This window comes from Tinamus guttatus, unplaced genomic scaffold (assembly GCF_059628265.1).
Source record: "Tinamus guttatus ecotype Peru unplaced genomic scaffold, ASM5962826v1 Tinamus_guttatus_pri_ptg000649l, whole genome shotgun sequence".
NCBI lineage: Eukaryota > Metazoa > Chordata > Aves > Tinamiformes > Tinamidae > Tinamus > Tinamus guttatus.
Window position 1 is genome coordinate 2,304,772 of NW_028289183.1, and position 23,051 is coordinate 2,327,822.

Sequence of the window (23,051 nt, forward strand, 5' to 3'; positions counted from 1 at the left end):
AAAATGCAAGTTTTCCCTACGTTTGAAAGCCCAAATTTGCACAAAGAGCATATTTCAAAAGTAAATTCTCCAAGCTGAGTACCCAGCCATTTCTCTCACAACTGTAACCATTCTGTTTTTTGAAAACAGGCTGCAAAAGTTCATCTAGCAATCACCCACCGTAGATCACTGCTGATAGAGCCCACCTCCTGCCCCCAACTTTCCAAAACGGCCTTTTTCAGAGAAAAAAGGTGGTCTGCTGGCCCAACAGGGAGCTGCAGAACTGCTAGCCAGGTACTTACACCACCCTGGATTCACACTTCAAACCTGCTTTTGGCATTTCAAGAGTTAGCCATTAGCTGATAAAAACCCAGAAGTGACAGAGGTTGAATTCTCAGTAAGCAGTTGGTTTTATTTGGAGTTTTGTACTACGGAACCTGTGTAACAGACTGAGAAGTTGGTATCACCCACAAGGTTATTATACTGAAAGCTTAAAACGTAGTACTTAGGCTGACAGTTTCTACCAACTACAAATATGAACTGGTCTCTTTTTTTTTTTTTATCAATTATCTCAAGTTTTATATCAATTCAGTATTCCTGAATCTAAGTGCAGATTTTACATTCAGCAGAAAAATAGAGAAGGCACTTTATTAAAAGCCAGAACTGTTATTAACAGTTATTAAACTACTTGATTATTGAATAACTAATGCTCATCTGCATTGTACCAGAACAAAAGTCTCAGCAAGGCAGGAACGCTGAAGAGAAAATGAATGATCCCCTTCCATTATTTACTGAGTACATAAAGTTACAAATAACAACAGCATAGGAACAAGCAGCTTTTTCTGTTCTGTTATCATGGATGACAGTGCCTAATGCCCCAGCTTGGATTCCTACCAAGGAAAAACATCCAAATATTCCGTGCATTCAGAATATAAAGGCAAGCAGCTTAACTCTGAATGTCTTTAGACAACTAGGAAGAGGCCCAAAGATTTATATATATGGGAAAGCCCTTACCAATTTCCATGGAGATTAACACAGGCAGTAATGAGGCTAAAACAGAGATCGGATTATGGAATTTCTGTAAATACAAGTGGTGTTTTGGTTGCTGCATAAAAAGATACAGCTGTACAATGGAGTGAACTTGGAGGAAAAGGTTTCTTCTGTACTTGCAAGAGACTGTTTGCTTTGCTTGTGTCAGATGTCAAGTGTTTCTTCATACACAGTTGAGTTTGGAAAAAATATTTCAAAGGCCCCAGTACCTTAAAAGTAATCATGGAAGGCACCACGGAGAGTACACAGCTGAACATTTCAGACAAATTATCAAGGTGCAAAAATCCAAGTAACTTTTCCACTTCCACATGGCTTAATATTCCAATACTTATTTTTGTTATGTGAAAATACGAGATTGTTCTCTTATTCACTTATACATGAATGGAAACTGCATAGTACTGGCACCAGAGAATCGTATGTGTGTTCAGTAGAAGAACTGACGTCCACCCTCAGCATTCTGCATCCTTATTAACTTCTGGCTTCAGAAGATTGTCATCAATTTCTTCATAAATAGCTCTGAAAGAAGATGAATAGGGAAACTCCTACATCACAGCCGATTCATTTTAGTTAGAGAAAAATGCTCTAATAAAATCCTACCCAAGCTTAAACTGCCAAGAGCTTAAAGCAGTTGCTTAACAGAGTAGCATCAGTTGCAAGATGCTCAGATTTACATAGAAGCAAAGAACTAATTCTGTGGTATGTTTCATTATACATTTAATGAGATACCTCTAGACGTTTTCACTTTTGATGGAATAAGTTTGGAAACATGACTGCAAAATGTAAATGGCCAGTTTACCACACAGTATGTAACTGGCACACTAGTTAATTAAAAGAAATGCTTTGTTGGGATTTTTCTATCTCAAAAATCAATGGTTCCTCAGAAGTAATTTTTTTGCAGATGCTTAATTTCTGTCAATCTATTGGTAGAAAGTAGATTTCTGCCACCTGTGGATAGTTTCCTAACAGTTTATCTGACTGGCTACTTGGCCATCTGGAGAGCCCCAGCATCCATTTGCTTTTGTAGCTTATGTTTTAAATAATGTTTTTTGCTTCAGACTCAACAGAACGTTTTTAAAAATCAAGATTGTCATGAATGGGCATTGCTTTACTTACCTAGCTCCAAAACTATCTGCACCAAAGTGCCAAACAGCCCCTTCACCAGGGTCCCTTACTGTGTTTTATTCAATTTATTCATGTCATTGAATAGGATTATAGTAGATTGTTTTTGACACAGTCCATCGTTTCTACAGAAGCTGATTAATGAACACACTAAAAAAGTTTAGCCTTTGGTTGGTTACACCTGGCACATTAAAAGAAATTGTACAAAACGCAGCCGTTCTCCAGTCTAGTTGGTCAGGTAACTCAACCTAATTACTGTGGCATGTTTTCTAACTCAGAAGAAAAGCCCTTCCAAGAAGCCCTCTTGCCTCTGGCACTTAAGAAAACTATAAATAATTTATTTTAAAAGTTACTTACTCTTTGGGAGCCAAGGGATCAAATTCCATTATGTCATAGTAATGAGGTGCCTGTGACTTGCTCTTTGATGCAGCTGAAGGGTAAAGATGGACAGATTAATTCATATTTAAATGTAAATGACAGGTGTGCTTAATGCATGCTACTTTTCCAAATTCTTCTGAAACCAGAAGTCTACTTCCTATGTATCTGCTGCTTTAAATATTAAAATGTTCCAGCATCTCCAAGACAGACCACAAACTACATGTGATTTTGCAATCACTGTTGCTGCTTCTAGTCTTTAACAACCATTAAAGCTTGTAAGCACTAACAAGCACTAACACCCATATCAAAGTTAGGTTTGCAGTATTTTTTACCTGCTGGTGATGCTCCATTTAGTGATGTTGTATGTCCAGGCTGCAGACTTACTGGATTCAGAGGCACGTGGCTTAAAACAGTTGTAAGCTAAGGAAATCAAGCAAAACAGTGCATTAACAGATTGATCTGTAAAGAACCACTGTGACTTAGTTTCATAACTATTGACTTCAGAGTCTCAGATTACAGCAGATAAATCCCAAAGATCAGGTCAACGCTTATCAGTCTAACTAACATAGGTTCTCCATAAAGTTAACATTCAAAACATCTCTTAGGTTTATCCATAGCACATCTCTGTAGTTTATTTCGGATGTGCTTCATTATACTACACAGACTCAGACTGCAGTAATTGGAATACAGCTGTCTGCTTTTACTTGCTGTTTAAATAGAGGTGTGAGTGTCTGTGTGGGGGGATTGTTTTTCATTTTTTTCTGTTTCATACTGCCTACCACAGAATAACATTCAAATACTTAACACTAAACACCTTAAAGTCCCTTCGTATTCTTTATTTTCCTTCTGCCACTGGTATTTTGTGTGCAGCATATACCCCCTGTCCCCACAGGAGCAATCTGGGATATCAAGCACAGCTTGGTCACCAAGGACAGAGCACTCTCTGATCTATGGAGAAGGGTTATAAGGTAGATCTTTGTATCCCATTTGGGTATCAATCAAGGTAAACCCAAGCAGTTCTCCTTTTGCCATTTCGCATCGCAGAATGATCATTCTGAATATGACTGGTACTCACATTGCTATATGTATGCCCAGCTGGGACGCCTGCACTATTGTTTTGTGCACTGCTTGCAAGCCTAGGAGAGAATAATAATAGAAAATAACTGAGAAACTATTACTAGTGTATATTTTGATCATTATATTTTTTGCTTGTCTTTTTTTTTTTCATATGTCACAACTGAGAGCAAGTGGGCAAGTGTCCCATTTGTGTAAAAGACAGCAAGCTGCTCCCATTTTAACCCATTTAACTTACTGACCTCTACAGTTCATCCGTTTCTTCCTTTTACTCACGCAGAAAATCATACTTTAAGTGTATTTTGACACTTGAGATAAAAGCCTTTCAAGTTAACGTCTAGAGCAAAGGTAGTTCTTCCTCTTATTTCCTGAATGGATGTATAAAAGTATTAACTAGCTGTGTTCCCTGAGCTTTCCATAAACTCACTGGATCAATTGCATAGGACAGATCTCTCTATCTTGTTATCTAGTGCCATTTAGTGCTACCATCTCTTGATAAGAGATTACTTACGGGAACTGCTGGGGTTTTGTAGTAGTTGCTAAATCTAGCTGTGGATAAATTGATGCAGGGTGCCTCTTCGTATCTTCAGGGCGTGCAGATATACAATCTAAAATACAAAACGACAATTAATAATCACTTAAACATTACTAAATAAATGTAGCATTTGGTGGGGAGTAAAGTTTTGTTAGGGAAGCATATAAAATTCTGAAACTCTATTTTTTAAACATGAAGACAAAATTATTACAACTCCAGGAAGATTTAGAATTCCAATTTCAGTAATGCAGAAGAAAGATTATTGATTCCACTGTAACCAGAGGCCCTTAATACTATCTCATCTGTTTTTCTATTTATACACATCAATTCTCACATTCTTCAAAGCTAAAACGTCTGCTGGTTTATTTTCTTACAAGGAACTTCTTTATCCTTCCACTAAGCTTTTATTGGTTTGTTTTAAGAAACTAGTCTGTAAGGAAAATATGAATTCATCACTCACTATGGCCTGAAAACTGAGACATCTCAGAGTTTGGTGCCACCGCTGCTGACGCAGGAGATGGAGAATCTGTAGAGAGGTCAAGTAGATCACTTGAGGGGGCAGATGGCTGCTTCCTGTACAGCTGAACATTTAACAAGGAAGAAAGTTAAAATAAATAAATTTTGTGTAGCTTTAAACATACAATTGCTATTTTCACAGAATATAAACTTTCAAAATCATAATATATTTATTACTAAGAATTGGATAGCAGTCAACAAGAAGAGGATGTTTCGTTTTGAAAGCAATATAGCTAATGAAACAAATGAACATTTTCCAAAAAATGAAGCTTCAGCAAGTTTACCATTTCAAAAATTAAGAAATACAGTTCCAACGTAGGAAATGGAATTGACTCAATTCCAAAATATAAATGTGAATATCTTTAGTTACAAGTTTGGTATCAATTTTCTAAGTGACAATATGCAATTATTTTTAGGAGATGGTTTCCTATTAGGATTAAAAATGAAACAAACAACCAAAAAATGATTTTTTCTAAAAAAAGACTTAATAAAACCACATCATTGAACGATATGATTTCTCCACAACAGATCAAAAAAAGAAAAAAAAAAAACAGATGTATTTTAAATCTGATGACTCCTGAATAATTTTAAGATGCAGAGACTGCATCACTTGGACTATTAAGTATTCATCTACTGCATCCATTAAGAAAAACAAAACAAAACAGCATGAAGTAATAGCAGTTTCTCAAGGAAAACAAGATTGTCTTCTACCTTCCTTTAGTAATTATTGGCTGTATTTGGCATTCATAACAGTCATTTTCATATCAAGTCCTGTATGACTGCGCAATTGTGACTCAGCAGAAGCTGGAACATGTGCAAAATTACTTTGGGCAACATAATTAGCAACCATAATTACCAATCAATAAAGGACAGCCATTAAAGATCTGCTGAGATGTATCTACAAGCCATTCTTCAAAATTCTGAAAAGGCTTTAACTTGCCAGAGGGGAGAGAGAGCATCAGTAACTGTAATTCTGATGGTGTAACAGTGTATTTTAGTCTATAAATGCTCACACAGAATAAATGAAAAGAAACATTATGGTTTCTCATTTCATGTATGGCAATAGTACTTAGCTTTACAGAGGATAAAACAGCATTTGAACAGATTTCTTTTGCTGTTTTTTTCTTTCTCATTTTTCCTTACCAAGCTTCCATCTTAGACTTGACATTACTAGCTATATGAGCTTGTATGGAATTGTCCAAGTGAGACTTCTGAAAAATCAATAGAGCCGCAAGCATCCTACTGAAGACAGCAAGCTGTAGCTCTCAATTAGAGAATAAAAAAATCTGTGTATATCAAAAATATATTTCTCAGAATGAATAGAAAGAAACACTTAGAGCCCTGCAGTTTGTGGGTACATCTACAATCACTCACCTCCTCCCGTTCACGTTGTATTCGCTGATTCTCCAGAAATCGAACTCTATTTCGAGAGAACCTGTTGAAATTGCATAATTAAGTGTTCATTCTGACAATCCAGTGACATCATTCTTAAAAATCTGGCCTTTATTGACAAAGGCTGATTCCAAAGAACTCCAGAGAGGAACAGGACATGCATTACAGGTGCTTTTCTCTGCAGTGATTATCTCTGTACTAGTGAATTAGTTTATTGCTCCAGTGCTGTGGTCCTCTCTGATCACATTAATGCCAGTTTGCTTACTCTGGGCCTCATTTTTGGAGACAATCATCTGTTTCTTTCAAATAAAACCAAAGCACAGTTAAGTCTGCAGCTGTACTCATGCCAGACAGGCGAGGGAACTCAGAACTCATCCTGTGCCAGGTCTGGCTTCTTCTGACCACAACAGTCTTCCAAATGTATCCCAAGAAGCTTTCTGTGCTCCAAAGTCCATCGTGCCCTTCCCCAGGGTGCACTGCACACCTACTCTGGGACATATGTCTGGAATAATGAGAGGCCTTTTGAAACTTGGAGGGAAAAAAAAAAAAAAAAAAAAGGAAAGATGGAAAGAGAACACCTGCCAAGAAGAAAGAAAAAGAAAAAAAAGTGTGTGTACTGGGAACAAAAACAAGTGCTACATCGCACCCAGAGGAGACCCAGGTAAGTGAAACTTGACACATACAAGGCCATTCAGAAATATGGATCTTAAGCAGTAGAATCTTATATTGAGACTGCCTACAGAACTGCACTTGTAGGCCACGGTTATCTTACTGGTGAGGCCTACAAAGAACATAAGCAAGGAAAAGAAAGAGGCAAAAACTTTCCAGCTTCAGAAGGTCAATGTTATCCACGATACAGTAAGAACTGAGAAGCTGCTAGAGCCGCTAGAGGGAGTCAGGGCTACGCACACTAAGGCAGTTCATTGCACAACGATGATTGCTCCCAATTTAATCCTTACTCTGTATTAATAAAGAGAAACAGAGAATGCAGCATAACTTGTCTTCAAACAATAAAAACAGCACGAGGTAGCTGCTAGTTTGTACTTTGCACTTCACCCTGCTTAGAGAGATTCCCAAATAATACATCATTTTGTTGCAAATGTGAACCAAATAAATCCCCGCGCTGACCAGACTGACCAACTCTACAGTGCAGTGCATCTGCACTCAGAAGGATAGGTTTAATATAAAAATTAACATAATTGTACTAAACTGCAGTAGCTTTCTTTCCAGTTTCACAATGGCCAAATATTTGCTCCTTCAATCACTGGGCGAGTCTTTCATAAGGAATTTGTAGAATTAGAACCACAAGCTACTATTGAAACTTCAGGAGATTCCTGGCATTGCCAGTATTCATTAATGTTAATAAAAGTGTAAGCCCACAGTTGAATAAAGCAGATTCACAGAAGACAGAATTCTATGTACTTTACTAAAATGAAAAACTAAGGAAATATCCAAACCCCCCAAAACACATGGTAAGACATATAGTAGTATTCCAGTTGAAACAAATCTTGGAGCATGCAGTTGCTCTCTGTGAAAGCGATACCAGGAGCAGAACCAAGCCCGGAGTTGCTCACAGTAAACAACAAGAATGAAGTGGAATTTCATGACTGGCTCAAAAGGAGTTTCAAGGACAGCAATGGATGTACTTGTCAGGGTTCTAAGCTCTGGTTAAATTCTGTTGAATCCTGTTTCTTTTACTTTGTGTTGTGCAATTCAAACAGAGGCCTATCACGATTTTTCAAAAACTGGTAGGATAAATGCCTGTTAAAAATGCCCTTTTCTTCTTCTTCCTTACTCCCCATTCATGTCTCTCAATGCATTTCTCTTACTATTTACTTCCATGTGTTAGATCAAGGTAGCTGGCAGGTCTCCACACCTCTAATGCTTGTCAGAAGCTACAGCACTCAGAGGATGGCGGCCTCAAGCCCATCTACCTAAGGCAATTTACGTTGCCGTAAGAGATAAGGGATGGAGAAATGTGTAATGGATAAAGCACTTCAATCCATTCAACCTTCAAAACAGCACTTCAGATGGCCTTGGAAGATCGTATCTTCCATGTGCATAGAGCAAAAGTCTTTAATTTGTTCCTTAACCATTGCCCCATGATGCATAATCATTTTTAGAACACCACCAAAGGTTATTTCCCATTAAAGCACAATGCTCCCCATGATCATACACACTCTGACTTTGCAGGGGAAAATGCTGGAATTTTCAGTCTGAATTGAACTTACTTTTTGCTAACTGCTAGCCATGCTACCGATGACATAATAGACAAATACGTGGGATGTCAACACAAAGCACTGTAGTGCTTCCGTGTGTGAGAGAATAAACATTTTCTCCTGTAAGACAGGTAGGACAGCTTGTTTCAATTCAGCTGAGAAAAGCCAGTAATTCTCAAGCACGCAATGAGGCAGAATGCTATTTCATGGCTGATTTCTGCAGTAAAGCTGTCCAGGATGTTTAGAAAGGAGGGTGAATATCTGGAAGCGCGTTTACAGAAAGGAGGACTCTGTAGGAAGAAAGAGCTTGTAGCTGACTAATGGCAAATCCACTGCACATTACAGGAAAGGAACAGCAAATTCCAGAACAGTTTTTGCATAGTTTTCTGTCTCATTTCCAGTGCACACTGTTAACTCGTTTTAATCCATTCTAATAGTTTTCTAACTACTTTTATGAACTACTTCTGAAAAAGTACAGGGGATGGCAAACATGTAATTTTCTCCTTTTGTGATCTTCTCTTCCCTTGCTCCAGATTAAGGATAATATCTGCTTCTGTGAAGAATCAGCATTAGTTATATGGACCACTTGTGTTCACTAAATGCATTTATCCAGTCAGGACATCAAAAGGAGAGAGGTTCTGGATTTACCTTTCATGTCCCAGGAGAACATTATTCAGATCTTCATTCACTTGTATTAATTCAACTATCACATCTTCATTCTCCACTGTCACCAACAATTCCATGATCCTTTCCTGCATCATCCGACAGGTCTTATACAGTTTCTGCCCAAGGTGGGGGGAATTAAAAAAAAAAAAAAAAGAAAAACATAACTGTGGTTTCCCCATTTGTCAGTTCTGGAGAAGAATGATAAGGCAACTGAGTGTTGCAGACTCGTGGCTAACATTCCTTAATTTAAACAAACCACACACATACCAAGGGTTGCAAACAGAGTAATTTTCATGTCTTTGATGTCTCCAAAACAAGGTTGACAACTTCTATCATTGCAGGCAGCACTCCAATCCCTACCCTACCCCCAGCTGTGACCCACCTTCATTTCTGAAGGCCCATTTTTCTCTAAAGACTAAACTACAAATACAAATTAAAAAAAAAAAGACAGAGAAGAAAAGACAACCTCTATGGGGAATTCAGAGAAAATCTGAACTGAGCATGAATCTACGGAATTAAACTCTGTAGGAAACTTCACATGAATTTAATGAATGTGATTCAAGGCTTGCTTGAAGAAAGAAATCATTAGTCCAAAGGACAGAGGGCTCTGTGACACAGGTCCCTAGCTCTAACTGTTCCTCTAAGTATAATTTGGATGTGTTTAATCCAAGCACATTTTAAGAAAGTAACACAAACCTGGCAGCACCAGCAGATAGGAGATTACTGGAGATTTACTGAGTAGAATTTTACATTACCACCAGCTGAAATGAAAGTCAGTTTATTTATGTTTCTTTCCCTGCTGATTTTGCATGTTCAAAGGAACAAATTCTTTAGCAACAACAACTTGAACGCAGTCAACTTGTTTTTTCCCCTTCTCTCTCCTCTCTTCACTATGATCAAAAGAGAGGCAAACACTCATCTCAATCACCGTGTGGTTTTGCTCCTGTCCACACCAGTGCACCGACCCTTACGTTTTGAAAGCTGGAATTGCACAAGGTTGGGCTATCGGTTTAATAAAATGATCAGCAATTGCAATGAATTTGGGCTAATGCTTCCCAGTTGATGACCTGGGATCCAAATTTCTGCCTGTCCTGCTGCTAAAAGCATTTATTACTCCTTCTGTCTGACAGGGGCTCTTAGCTATTGCTTAATTACTGTTACTGGTTAACATAATATTTCAAGTGAATCTGCTGTCTCATGCTTTGCCTGAAACTGGGATGAGGAACAGAACTGAGATTATGTTGCTCTGATGTCGTTTAACCCGTTATAATTTTTATTAAGAGACACAGGATAATCATAAGGACAGAAATTAATCATCTCCAGCTCACTCAAAGCCTAAAACAAGCAACTCTCTTCATAATGGACTCTGTTCTCTAACAGCAAAACCCTAATGAAAGTAATCCATGTAAACTAGAAACAAAATGGAATAGTAAACACCCAAAGAAACACATGCTGATGCTTTACATGTCTCGATAGAGAAAAACAGAAAGGAACAGAAATAAACAAGAACAATAAAATGTATGAGGAATGAGTTTTAATCCCTCCTTCAGGAATGGGAACTCCACGCCCTGTCCTCAACCTTTTGCCAACATTTTTATTACTGGGAGTGTCAATAAGAATCCATTGGTTTACTGTGGGCAACTTAATATATGCATCCATGTCCAGAAGACCATTGTAGGAGCCTGGAAATGAAAGACACACTTTTCCTGTTTCACAAGTGAAACACCCTGCCAGGGACTGAATGGAGGTGGCCAAGTGCAATGAACCAACGTTACCTCCTACCTGGGGTATCTTTGGCTGCTTAAATCCAGACCAATTTGCATCCTGGCATCCAGTAAGAGGCAGCAGCAGTACAGAAGCAAAGCATTGTGCATGCAACCAGCTGCTTAGGTGGTGCCCATTGCTGCCACATCCTCTCTTGAACTCCTTTGCACAGGTAAAGCGAGGCCTCTGTAATCTACTGCCAACAGCTATTTGCCTCCACTTAAAGGCTGCTCTGTTCAGATCCCTGCTGTCTTGCTATGGAGACACTTCCTCCTTGCACCTATAGCTCCACAGATTTCTGCAGAAGAGACGCTGTTGGAGGTGCCAGGAGTTTCAAGGGTAACAGAAGGCTCTGAGGGAAAGATTCTGTCTCTCTCCACGGACGTAAGGGCTGTCTGGTTTCCCCAGACCAACAGTGCTGCTGCCAAAAAAGGTGCGATGCAACAGGAAACTGCTGCTGTCCCTCCACACCTTTCACACTCACAGTCCTCACCAGTTGTGAGCCAATACAAAAGGACACAGTCAAATAGCTCAACCTTGAAGTCAACTCAACACCTCTCAGCGAGAGCTCCTTGCTGAGGAAGGATGCTGCACTGGGCAGGAGAATCACACCTAAAGGCTGTGGAAACTAATCAATTCTCCAATATATTTAATGTTGACAAATCATGAGAAATGTTTCCTTGTCATATGAGTTGGAAGGTAGGTTTAGAAACAAAAGGATGTAATTTCTGAATTGCTGTAGAAAACAAGAATCAGAAAAATGTCCATTTGGTACAGGTCACTAGCTACTCCAACGCTAGGGTAGTATAGCACTTTAAGTTTCTAAAGTAGAAAATACAGCCTCAGAAAAGTGTTTATAAATAATGACATCATAAAAAGAAGACTGTATCTTCACCGTCACATCCAAACTTGACTGTTGCAATATACTTCCTTCAGGCTACACTTGAAGAGCACGTGCCTTCATTTGTTGCACAGCAAGCTCTCAGTCTTTGAGGTCATGCACATAAAAAACAATGCTTCATACTCCTCACCGGCCTTCAGTCTGCCTTGAAGGGACTGGCAGTAATAAAGAGATCCCTGAAAACTCCAGGATGGATATGTGAGAGATTGTGTCATCATTTCTTCCCACAGGGCAGCTACATTCAACTGGAATGTTCTTGGGGCTGTTTGACAGAACATACTTAACAGAGAACCCTCTATTATGGTATTCCTTTGCCTTCAGAATTCCCCAGAGCTTAAATTTACCTTGCAAGCTGCCCTGTCCTTGCCAGGCTATCCTGATGTCAGGGGAAGGTGAAGGAAAGGAGAAAGCTGAACATCACCAGAAATAGAAAGCTGCTGTTGGTTTCTATTTTGCAGTCTGAATACATGTGTCACAGGAAAAGACACAGTGTATATTTTAAAATTAACATCAATCAAAACAAAGCAACAGACCCTACCAAATGAATTTGGTAGCATACCTGTAAAAGATTCATATCATCCGGATTTTCAGAGCCAGGAACGTTTTCTTTTAATATTGATGACATGACTTTCACATTCATTTTTGCCATATCCAGTTCGCTGTACAGTTTCCCAATCTGTTCAGTTCAACATGACAGAATATTGTGTATGTAAACAGAGTGGCGAAAATAATTCTTACTTCTAATATTTACTTTCTTCTCTGTCAAGTAAAATACAGGCCTAATTAGCACTGTCACTCCGGTGTCTCTCCATGAAAATAAATTGAATTAGGCTGGCTTTTATACATCCCATCAAAATGAGATTTAAATCTGAATTTACTACTTGTCTTTCAGGGGTTTCAGGCAAGCCTTCCTACTATTGACAAGGCTGTTGCTCTTTTCAGTTATCTACAACACAAATGGAAATGAAAGCAGACTGCCTTTTCCTTTCTCTTTTTTTATAATAAATTCTTTGCACAACTCTCAGGCAAAAAATAAGTTTTTTTTCTCACTTATCTTTGAAGTAACTTCTATGAATTTGCATACTATCATCATAAAAGATCACTGGAAATTTTCATGATCAAGTAAATGATTCCATTTCCCACTTGAGCCATTAATTCAACCTACTTTTTCATACTCTGCTTTGCCATACCACCACAAAAACATTTTCAGGATAGGACAAACCTAGAATGCTGAATACAGAGCTGTGCCACTTAAAGTGATGGGTCTTTCTAGTGGCTTATGCACTCGGCTGTGGAAATCATAAACACATCTGCAGGATTCTGCTAGTGGGATCTCCTACCCCCAAATCTGTTAGTCCTGTACCTGCTCAGAAGTCAGCAATAATGTTGGACCAGTCGGATGAGGGAATAAAGAATGTTTTGCAGGGGAAGTGGAAGATGGGGAGGTCTTTGCAGAAGGCTGAGATGATTTTTGCTGAAAGAGAGGAGACCAGAGCTTTAGTTTAATGGAAGAATTGAAACCAGCATCCAGATCAGAGCGCTACAACACATCTTTATCAGACTAGATAACTGGACATTAGTTTTTTCACAGTCAAGACTCTCAAGGAATTTGTTTGTCAAGTTACATTTACAAGAATAAATCTAATAGCTATTTTGTATTTTAGAATTCAGGTATCTTTCAAATGAGTTTGTTTGCAAAAGATTCCATCCCAAGGTAAACTGGGAATGACCAAGATGTCTCCTTGAGCTCTTAAGCTATGTAACAGAAAGAAGAGTCCCTCCTAAAACATGGCTGTAACTTTAAAATATGGTTTAGAATAGGATCACATGTGTAAGCAGAAACAGGGTCCAGGTCTCTGTGACAGAATGCTAACAAGTTTTTTTGGATCCAAAAGCTGGAAAACTTGGACTGCAAAGAGCTTCATTTGCATTCTGGGTTGAATTAATAGCAGTACAAAAAACTTGCAAAAGACTGTACATTTCTGATTCTTTATTTTCTGACTCTGAGCCAAACATTGTATTCAGGTCTGCTGGTGCTGAAATCAGATGTTTCCCACTGATTTTCCTGAACTAGATGTGGTAGGCAAAGTCATCTTCTTTATACTTAGTGTAGAAAAATAAGTCTCTATTGAAACCATTCTCTATAGAGCTTGTTCAAACAGTCCCAAATGAGTTTTTGTGCACTTTGCTATTCAGTCACCAACCAAACACAGGATAACTCTGAACCATTCCTGTGCACACTGATTATAGATCTACTTCTGTAATTGCAAGGTTCCACCCAACGGTTTCACACCTCTCCAAAGTCTTGTGAAATAATCTCTAACAGAAAACAAATTCTGAAAGGATTTCCTCTAAAGAGTATACTGCATTTTCAGCTGATATCCAATGCTCAAGCCATATTTATAATTTAATGCAACCTAGATACTATGCAATAATACTTATGACATGCAGGTTTAAATAATGAAGGTAGAGATTACCTCATGCAGGCTTTGCAAATATCTGGATAGATGTATAGATAATCTTTTGTTACAGGTTTCTACCCTTCTCAATTTAAAAGTAAACATATATATTGCCCCTATTCTGAATGACACTGTTTTCAGAAGGATCATACTCAGTTTAGTGGAGACTTTCAAAAGCTGATGAGTTTGAAATACTTGGCTCTCATTCATTTTGATGTAAAAAGCATACCCAAATCCTTCAAATGCTCTGAAAGTCCCCAGAGACAGATGCTTCCTTTTTGAGAATACATTCACTCATCTGTGGTTTGAAATGAAATAAAGATACTATTATTTAGGCCAAGTTCCTTTGTTGATCTTAGTAGTTATAATTGAAACTGATTTCTACTCACGTCCTTAAGGAAGTTGGTCATAGATTGCCCTGGAGCATTTCAGAACAAAACAAACACACCTTCTGTCTACAGAGCTCATACAATTAAGACATCCTGTTTCTGACTTACAATGGGTAATGCAGGATCCTTATGCAGGATCCTTATGTATCCTCACCTTAGATACCCCTGTGCTGGAGTCAGAAGACGGAAATTCCACACCTTTCTTCAGCAGTTCCAGATAAACTTCTTTTACTTCACTCACATCCACCATTCCTTGGAACCCTCTGGCCCATGTCTGGTTTGGTAAAAGCAGGAATAGTAACAATCACAAAAAAATGGAGAGTTAGTAGTTCCAAGAAGCGCTTCTAAAACAGTGGTACTAATGGCAGGGGTTTCCCTTCGCCTGAGCTACTTGTTTTTTCCCTTCTCCCCCTCCAAACAACTGCATTCAAAGCAGCAGGAATGAGATGAAAGCTTCGAAGTTTCTCCTCACCTGGCTTGTTCAGTGCAACCACAGAGGGAGCTGCCTACACGAATTGGGAGGAGAACGCCAAAAGGCAGAGTTGGACAGTTTTCCAGAATTATTTCTGGTTTTCTCTCTTTGTATCTCACTGTGCTGTTCCTGCATGAAGCAGGCACAGCAAGAACAAGCAACAGGTCCTCTTTAATAAGAGGTTCCCATGAATACATTAGAGCACAGCAATGTGCTGCATCATTAAATATTTACCATATAGCAGAGACAAATACACACTGTTTACTCAAGACTTACCATGATAAATGTCAAGATTTTCTCCTGCATGTCGATTGGCAAGTTGTATCTTGGATTCAGCAGCTTCACTAGTTTGTCTTTACAGAAATCTTTCTTCACAACTAAAGACTGGAATCTTGGGCCACAGTTCTCCATACACATGTCAAGCAACTGCACACAGAAAAATAAGCTTCTCTTACATAGATGCCAGGAAAAAAAAATTTACCTGCTTTTGTTTCCTCTCTAATTTGTTCCAAGGTGCTATTGTGAAGAGCACAAATAGGTGTGAACAGATAAATGCCTGCAATTTCAATAGAACATCTAAAAAGGTTACTAGGGATGGCAGTTCACTGTGTGCAGTGTTATTCCTAAGCAAATAAAAAATGGGTTAGCCAGTTACTCTATTTTTAAAAAGAACAGGAGGTATGATCACACCTGTTCCCATGCCATAGCAGTTAGTGAACATACAGCACCCTAGGCATGAATCTGTTCATAGCATGAAAAATGGCTTACATACATTAATAGTAGTATTAATTCACTGCCTAGCTCACAGGTATCCCGCCTGAAAGATTCTGAAGAGCTTTACAGGACAAGAAAATAAGATTAATAAATGCTTTACTCCTACTCTTTCCTTCAACTGGAGACTAACCAAAAAACGGGGAGGAAACAAACAACAACAACAACCCTAAATTCTGCTTTTAAAACTGTGCTTGGATCATTCGGATTAGGAGCCCTGCAAATAGAATTTCCCCTAATTGCACATAAATGTTCGCAATAACAGCATTATAGACTCGGAGATGGCTGGTTACATTTTCCATTTTACAGAAAAAAACCCCAAAAAGTATAGGTCCTAGCAACTTGAAATCAGGTCAAAACAAGCCATGATAGGAAACGGGGCAACCAGACCAGGTGCAGAATGAGGAACAGAACCTACTTTGCCTGACTCTGATCTGGAGACTGACCACAGGGCTACAGAGCCACATCTATGAAGTGGGCAATCTTGAACTTTTTATTTCTCAATTGTATCTTTACCTTCCCTTCCTGTCTGAGAGGGAGATGGGAAAATGAAACATGAGGGTAGGATTTGCAAAAGTTTGCAAAATGTCATGTTTTTATAAACATACAACTGCTCCTTAATCACACAATATACAGGAAATATTTCTCAAAAGGATACACAGATTTTAATGGACACTACCATGCTCATGACCAAGCAGATGAAACAGGCTTTCCTAGAGCATCAACTCACTTTCTAGCCTCAGGACTTGGGGGGTATCCTCCAAGTGTGATCAGGCCTTATGGAGGAAGAAGTGTAAGATCAGATGAAAATATACTGCTGAAATATATTGCTGAAATAAAGAAAAGGCAGAACAAAGAGAGAGCACCAGCTGTGCAAAGAAACAACTGAGAAATAATTACCAAAAACTCTTGGCTCAAATCATTACTTTTTATTTGAAAGAGTACATGAAACATATGCTAATAGGCCAACTCATTTGCCTATGCAGTACTTCAAAGATGGTTTGTGCAAAACATTTTCAACCCAGTACATGGGAAATTTGGTATGCTACTCCCTACTATTAACCCCCTACTTAAAGAACTGATTATTTACCCTATAAATGAAAGTACTGGTCTAGATCCTCTACTCAGTCATGCCAATGCAGCCCCCTTACAGTGAAACTAAGCTAGTTTCAGGAAAGAAGAACTTGGCTCCAGTATCTTTACCCAGATCATTAAAGAACAAGCTCCTTTAAGGCCAATAACATCTTTTGTTAGGACTTCAATATGCTTATTTTTATCATTTCATATAGGACCTCATCTTCCCACATAGTTCCCGGGGATACAACGGGCCCGAGGCCAAGTCAAACACGCAGGATAATGGAAACTCTCTAGAAACATGTTTTAAGAACAGCAACATCAAATATAGTCTTTTACTTTCTTTGAAATGTTTTGCAATAATATAACAGAAAGATTAAGTAGTCTGTCTCAAGTTCCTCCCGCTGCTATTGTATATAAGTGTGTGTGTGTGTATATTGTATGTGCACATGGGTGTGTGGACAAAAGCACCAAGGGGGCACATTTACTGCTCCATGTGCTCTTTGTTCAGCTGTTAAGCACTTACAGGTTTTACAATGTGGGCACTGCAGTAAATTCTTTACGAAAACAAAACATGGTCTAAGGAGAAAAGCTGTTCAGGTGTCTCAGTGTTCACTGCGCAAACATATTTTATGCAGTCTATTCAAAGTCTCTTATTATTAAGGACTGAACTAATAAATACTTTACTGGATTCCTGCCTAAAAGTCCTAATCCTCCTCATTCTGTGATTATGAAATCAGCACTGCCAAGCCCGACCTCTTGGCTTTATCAAAGACAGTGAATGATGCAACGTTATGGCCTGACACACATACAGCTCAGTCCACGTGACATCGAAGTGCCAGGTCCCGTCCCCAGATCAGAGTACACGGAGCTAAGGCACAGCCAGGAGATCACCCAGCTGGCACTCACCCTGCTGCCTGAGAGTAAATACGCACACATCTGAAAGACACACAACGAGAATGACGTTCCGTAGATTTAGCACATCTCAACGACAGAATTAGGACTGACACAGGCAATCCTGCCACTCCAGGCCAAGACTTTCACAACATTTCAGTCTGTGTATGTTCTCTGGGAATGGGCTCCTTAAGAACGCCGTTTCATTAGAAAGATTAAATTCCAGAATTTGAAGGTCGAGTAAATAAAACCGGATCAAAGTATGCGTCAAAGCAAGAGTCGCCTGCAGATTTGTAGTCTTCTTCATTACTTTATTGTGCCAATTTCTCAAAAGCTGGAAGACAGCACGTGCTTCAGCAAAGGCACAGTTCACCAGAACAAAAAGATTAAAAAAAAATTTTTTTTGGTAGACATTTAGAAGAAAAGCCAGTAATTTATAAAATACGGGAACTTGGATTTGAATGTTTTTCTTGTTTTTGCTTTTAAGAAACTGAAAAATATTTCCCAGATTTTTATTTGCAATGTCTTACTGTTTCATTCTAATATTTGAAAATGAGCAGTAGGACAACTTCAGTATGACAATCAAGAATACGTAAACCAAAATAAGCTATAATCTGTAGCACACAGTGATTTGCAAACAAAGGAGCAAAAAGTCAAACATGGTCAGCATGGAGGTCACCAAAGGAAAGGTTTTATACCTGCAGTGTTCATGTCACAACAGGGAGAAAAACAGAAATAGGAGAGGAGCCAGGACAGTTACGTAAAAACAAAAGCAGGAAATGGGAGAGCTGAAGGAAATGCTGGCATCTACATTAAAATAAACAAATAAATAAATGATTAAGGAGCTAGAAAGTTGGGGAGAGAAAGTCTGCAGTCTGAGAATAGAAGCTGGGCCAAAAGGATGAGATTGCCTGGCAGGCAGTCACATGTGGGTTGGTGAGAAGAGCCCTGAAAACTGGAAAAGATGGTGAGAAAAAGGTTAATTTAGTTGCGTAGCTGCAAGCTGGTAGGCAGTTCAACTCCAAGCACATACAATGAGCTTCCAGGTCAAGATGATAAAGCTCTTCCTCGGGTATAACAAAAACATATTTTTCTCAATTTTAATGTTCCATAAGAGCTGAACTAGAATGTCATTTTGTGCATATCTACAGCTAAAGACCCCTAAATCTACAGACTATTTTAATTCCAGCTGATTCTGCCTGACATACAGAAAAGGACTAAGAGACAGAGTCTGTAGCATAAAGAAAGCAGATCTGATACAGGGATAGCAATTATAGAAACAGTGTGTTTCTGTTATGCAAACACAAAACACACAGAAAGGTGATTCATAAGACACTGCAGGAGGAAACCAGGAAAGACGTGCGGAAATGGAATGAGCTAAAGGTCTATGTTGGTATATTTAACATATTTATCTCCATCTCTGACTTGTCAGGTGACACTTGGGCAATTACTAAGTGTCCTACAATTTGACACTATCAATTGTCTATCTTCCGTAAACATTTCTCAGTATGTGTTGATACAGATAATGATTTTGCACAACAAATACCAAAACTATGAATAATGGTATCTAGAGTGTAATGCAGACAGACCTCTACATCTTCCCAAAAAGAAAATGGTGAAGCTATTTCTAGACAAATAATGAATCACAGAAATCCACAACAGTCTAAAATATAAAAGTCTTCCTATAATTACTCCAGTTTCTTGAGAATAATTTAATTACATGAGAATAACTTGAGAATAACTCAGGAAACCTAAGTAGTGAATCAGTAGATTTCTGATAGTATTAGGAACCTCTTGATACTTCCTACACTATTTACATAGTAGACAACAAAGAACTATGTTTTCTTGCTGCTATGAAGCCTACAATGACCAAAATCACAACTGTGGCCCAAACTTTGCCAAAGTTCAGAGACTGCCAAATTCTGAAGACTAGATATTTTCAAATTAGGATATTCCCTTCAAATGGGATATTCCCAGTCACTCCAACTTTAATCATAATATCTGAATCTTATGGGGCTTATCCTGTACCTTGCTCACCCCACCATTGTTACCATATTGAAGTTTCTCACCTATATGCAATAACATTTGGTTTTAGAAAACAAATATCACACATTCCGCAATGCTGCATAACACGCTTTAACTAAGATCAGTACAACAATGTGAGTAATAGAACGGTTAAACACAGCTTTTATGTAATACTCCAGCCCCTGTATCTTTCACAAATAGGCGGGGCGCTCATGCACAGACACTCAGAGTCAGTAAGAACCATATTATTAGTATAGTGCCAGCTTAAAAAAATAGCTCAGGAAGAACTAGAATCATCCAGTAGCTGTATGGAGCCATATATGCACTCATATATGCATATATGAGTGCACTCACCTGCAACTGTGCTAGTGTTATATGCACAGAGGACATTACAGACAGCTGTGCCAGTGATAACTTGCATGACATCCTAACCTTTCAAATACTTTTTAGTGTCTAAATGATACAAATATAGATATACTTACAGAGAGGGTAAGTCTGATCTCCTTATGGTTACAGTTTTTGGAAAGCTTTTTCTTTAATGCTTTAACTGCATCTTTAGGCCTGTGATAAGATATTAAATAAAAAAAGATACCAGTGAAATTAGACTGTTTATCAAGATCATAACTTCATCCAAGATCTCAAAATAATGGCCTGAGATATGGGACCAAATTCATCCCTATATTTACATCTCCTATAAAACTGAAGTAATTGCCCCATTGATTTCAGCAAAATCACTTGAGCACTGAGCTAAGGTAACAGAGCAGTGAATCAGGTTTGTTACTGCCAACCATACGTTACTCCAGAGACTTGTGCAGAGGAATGAAGTTATTTCTCTCTGTAGTTTCCTGCAAAATTATATTTTCACTGCTGTACAAGAGATTTACTTACCTAACTGCTTTTGCCACAAAACAGCAAAAAATGCCAAATGTGTCAGAGTAGGCTAATACTCATTTTTTAAATATAATGCAATTAAAAATATTCTTCCGGGAGGGCTGTCAAGAGTAGGGATGTCTTGGCTAGCTTCCAATCTTTTAATGGCAGGACGCTTTTACCTAAGCTGCGTAATTACCACGTACGGATGGACAACCCATTCCATCCCAGAGATAGTGGCATTTCCATCCTAGTCATTTTGATTTCTATATATACACCCTGTATCTGTTTACATATCTACGTAGGAGGAAAGAGGTGGAAAAATCACATGCGAAAACAGTTTTGCTTGTTTCATAGGACCTCTGTATAGTGTACCCAGATATTACAACAATTAGGGTCACCTCAGTGCTCATGGTAAACAAAAACAATATGTTCTGAAGTCTCTTCAGGCTCTCTCTAGAATCTAAGATAAAGCAACACGCATAAAGGTTAACTTTTGAACAAGAAAAATCCATTTTTGGGGAATTTTTTTCATAGTAAAATTAAACATATATTTGCCATTATTGTGCTTTTCAATTTGAAAGGCCTGTTCATGAAAAAGGAAAGATTTCTCTACTTCTATGGCAGCAGAGCTGCCACACTTACTCATACTAGCAGAGCACCAACTCAAAGTAGAAGTGACGGAAGGAGAGAGAAAGGGAAAAATTTTGCCTGGCAGAAAGCTCTTCCATTCTTGCTTCTTGCTCTTTCTCTGGAGCATCTGGAAGAACGCCAGTCAGAAGCTGCATATTGCGTTAAAATAACCATTCACCTAATTAGATACAGCAGTTCTGCTGTTCCTAATATCCTGTTACAGACTATGACCAGTAGTAGTTGCCTGGGAGGAAGTTATAAGAAGTTCCTCTGTGGGCATAAGCTGCGCACAGGAGGAAGTTGTTTATTTAAAAGAGCTTTGTTGCAGAGCTGCTCCGCATAAAAACTAACGCTGAGGGTTAAAGCACGCAGCTGCCGATGGCGGCGACCGGGAATATTACTGACCTTCCCAGCTCTATGTCCTGGCCGTCAATGAGAGCATGGGATCAGGAAAAAAATGAAAGGAACGAAACTTGCATAAAACAAAATAACTGTGCTGACCCTACGGCATGCCTTGTTCTTCTGAGGAAAGTCCTCCAGCCAGGGCTAGGAACAGGCCCCGGTAGCAACTAGTTTTTGCAATGCAAAACAGCAGAATCTTACGTGGCAATTAATTTCCTTCTCCGTGTTTTGGATATAGGAACAATAAAGTATCAAAGCTCAACCATGCTGCTCTGCAGCACCAGCCACACACGCCAGGTACCTGGGTGACACTACAGCTCTTTATTGGACAGGAACTCGGGTGTCACGCGACCCCTGCGCTGTCATGTTGTAGGTAGGCTGAGGAAACACCTGACGGGGAACCCTGATAGGGTCAAAAATGCCAAATTCACACACGTTTGCTCCAGGTTTGCTCCCAGCGGGATTTTCTGCTCGTGCAGAGGACACACTCGTCTGTGCACAGACCGCACCTCGAGTGTGGTGGCATTCAGGCGGCCACAGCTCTCGCTGACAAGCAGCACAGGCTGGACAAAACCTGAACTGCTGGGACGTTACCACCTTTTGTTCATCTAGGAAAGCGTGTCCAAGTCCTGACCATAGAGTGAGGTGCCCACCTGGCTGGGCAAGACTCTTCCCTGGCCCCCAGCACCTGCACCTCACTCTCCACTGCTTCCCCTGAACTCCACGGGCGCCATCGGCCAACTGGACGGTCCCCATTCCCAGGACAGCCGCGTCGCGCTGCACAGCCCCGCGCCCGCGGAAAGCCGCGGCCACGCTCACCCCTCCTCCGTGGTGTTGATCACGTCGCAGATGTGCAGGAACTGGCCCCACTCTTCGGTCTGCAGCGCTCCGAACGTCGCCCGCTCTGAAACGACCAGGGTGGCCGCCGCTTACGGGGGAAGCCCGGCGGGCTCCGCGCCAGGCGCGAAGCGGCGCCGCCGGTTCCCCCTCACGGTGCGGAGCGGTGGGAAGCGGCGCCCCCCGTCCCTCCCTCACGGCCCGGGCTGTCAGCCCCGCGCCGCCCGGCTACTCACCGACCAGGCGCCCCACGGCGGTGCCGAAAGGGTCCTTGGGCGCCTTCCCAAAAGCCATGGCCGCCGCCGCCGAGGGTCGCGCCGGCTCCGCGCCTCAGGAGCGGCGGCCCCGCGGCGGATCCGGCCGCCCCGCCGGCCGCTCCCTTCCTGCCACCGGGGAGGAGCCGCCTCCAGGTACCGCGGCGGCTCCCGCGCCCGATCACGTGCGGGCCGGGCCGGCCCCGGCCCCGCTGGGGCGGCGCGGGGCGAATCCCACGGAAAGCGCCCGAAGCCCCGGCCCGGAGCTGCCTCCAGCGGCCCCACGCGGGGCCCCGTCACCTGCGGCGGAAAGGGCCGGCATGGGAATAAAGTAACAAAATAAAATCTACCTCGCCACTTAGGCTGCACAAATACTGC

At 40.2% G+C, this 23,051-nt stretch overlaps 1 protein-coding gene across 2 annotated transcripts; it reads right to left on the bottom strand.

The window, feature by feature from the left end:
* Positions 1-922: 922 nt before the first annotated feature.
* TOM1L1 (target of myb1 like 1 membrane trafficking protein) lies at positions 923-22,787 on the bottom strand. Of its 2 annotated transcripts, XM_088535948.1 has the most exons (15): positions 22,656-22,787; positions 22,402-22,486; positions 20,160-20,238; positions 15,190-15,339; positions 14,596-14,715; positions 12,957-13,067; positions 12,153-12,269; positions 8,911-9,044; positions 6,026-6,086; positions 4,596-4,716; positions 4,112-4,208; positions 3,602-3,662; positions 2,859-2,946; positions 2,506-2,578; positions 923-1,545 (listed from the first exon to the last, which is right to left on the bottom strand). In XM_088535948.1, the coding sequence occupies exons 1-15, from the start codon at positions 22,711-22,713 to the stop codon at positions 1,479-1,481; spliced, it is 1,422 nt and encodes a 473-aa protein (XP_088392074.1). In that variant the 5' UTR covers positions 22,714-22,787; the 3' UTR covers positions 923-1,478. The 2 variants fall into 2 exon arrangements, with proteins under 2 accessions (XP_088392074.1, XP_088392075.1); XM_088535949.1 differs by lacking the exons at positions 20,160-20,238; positions 22,402-22,486; positions 22,656-22,787 and adding an exon at positions 16,415-16,437.
* Positions 22,788-23,051: the final 264 nt, after the last annotated feature.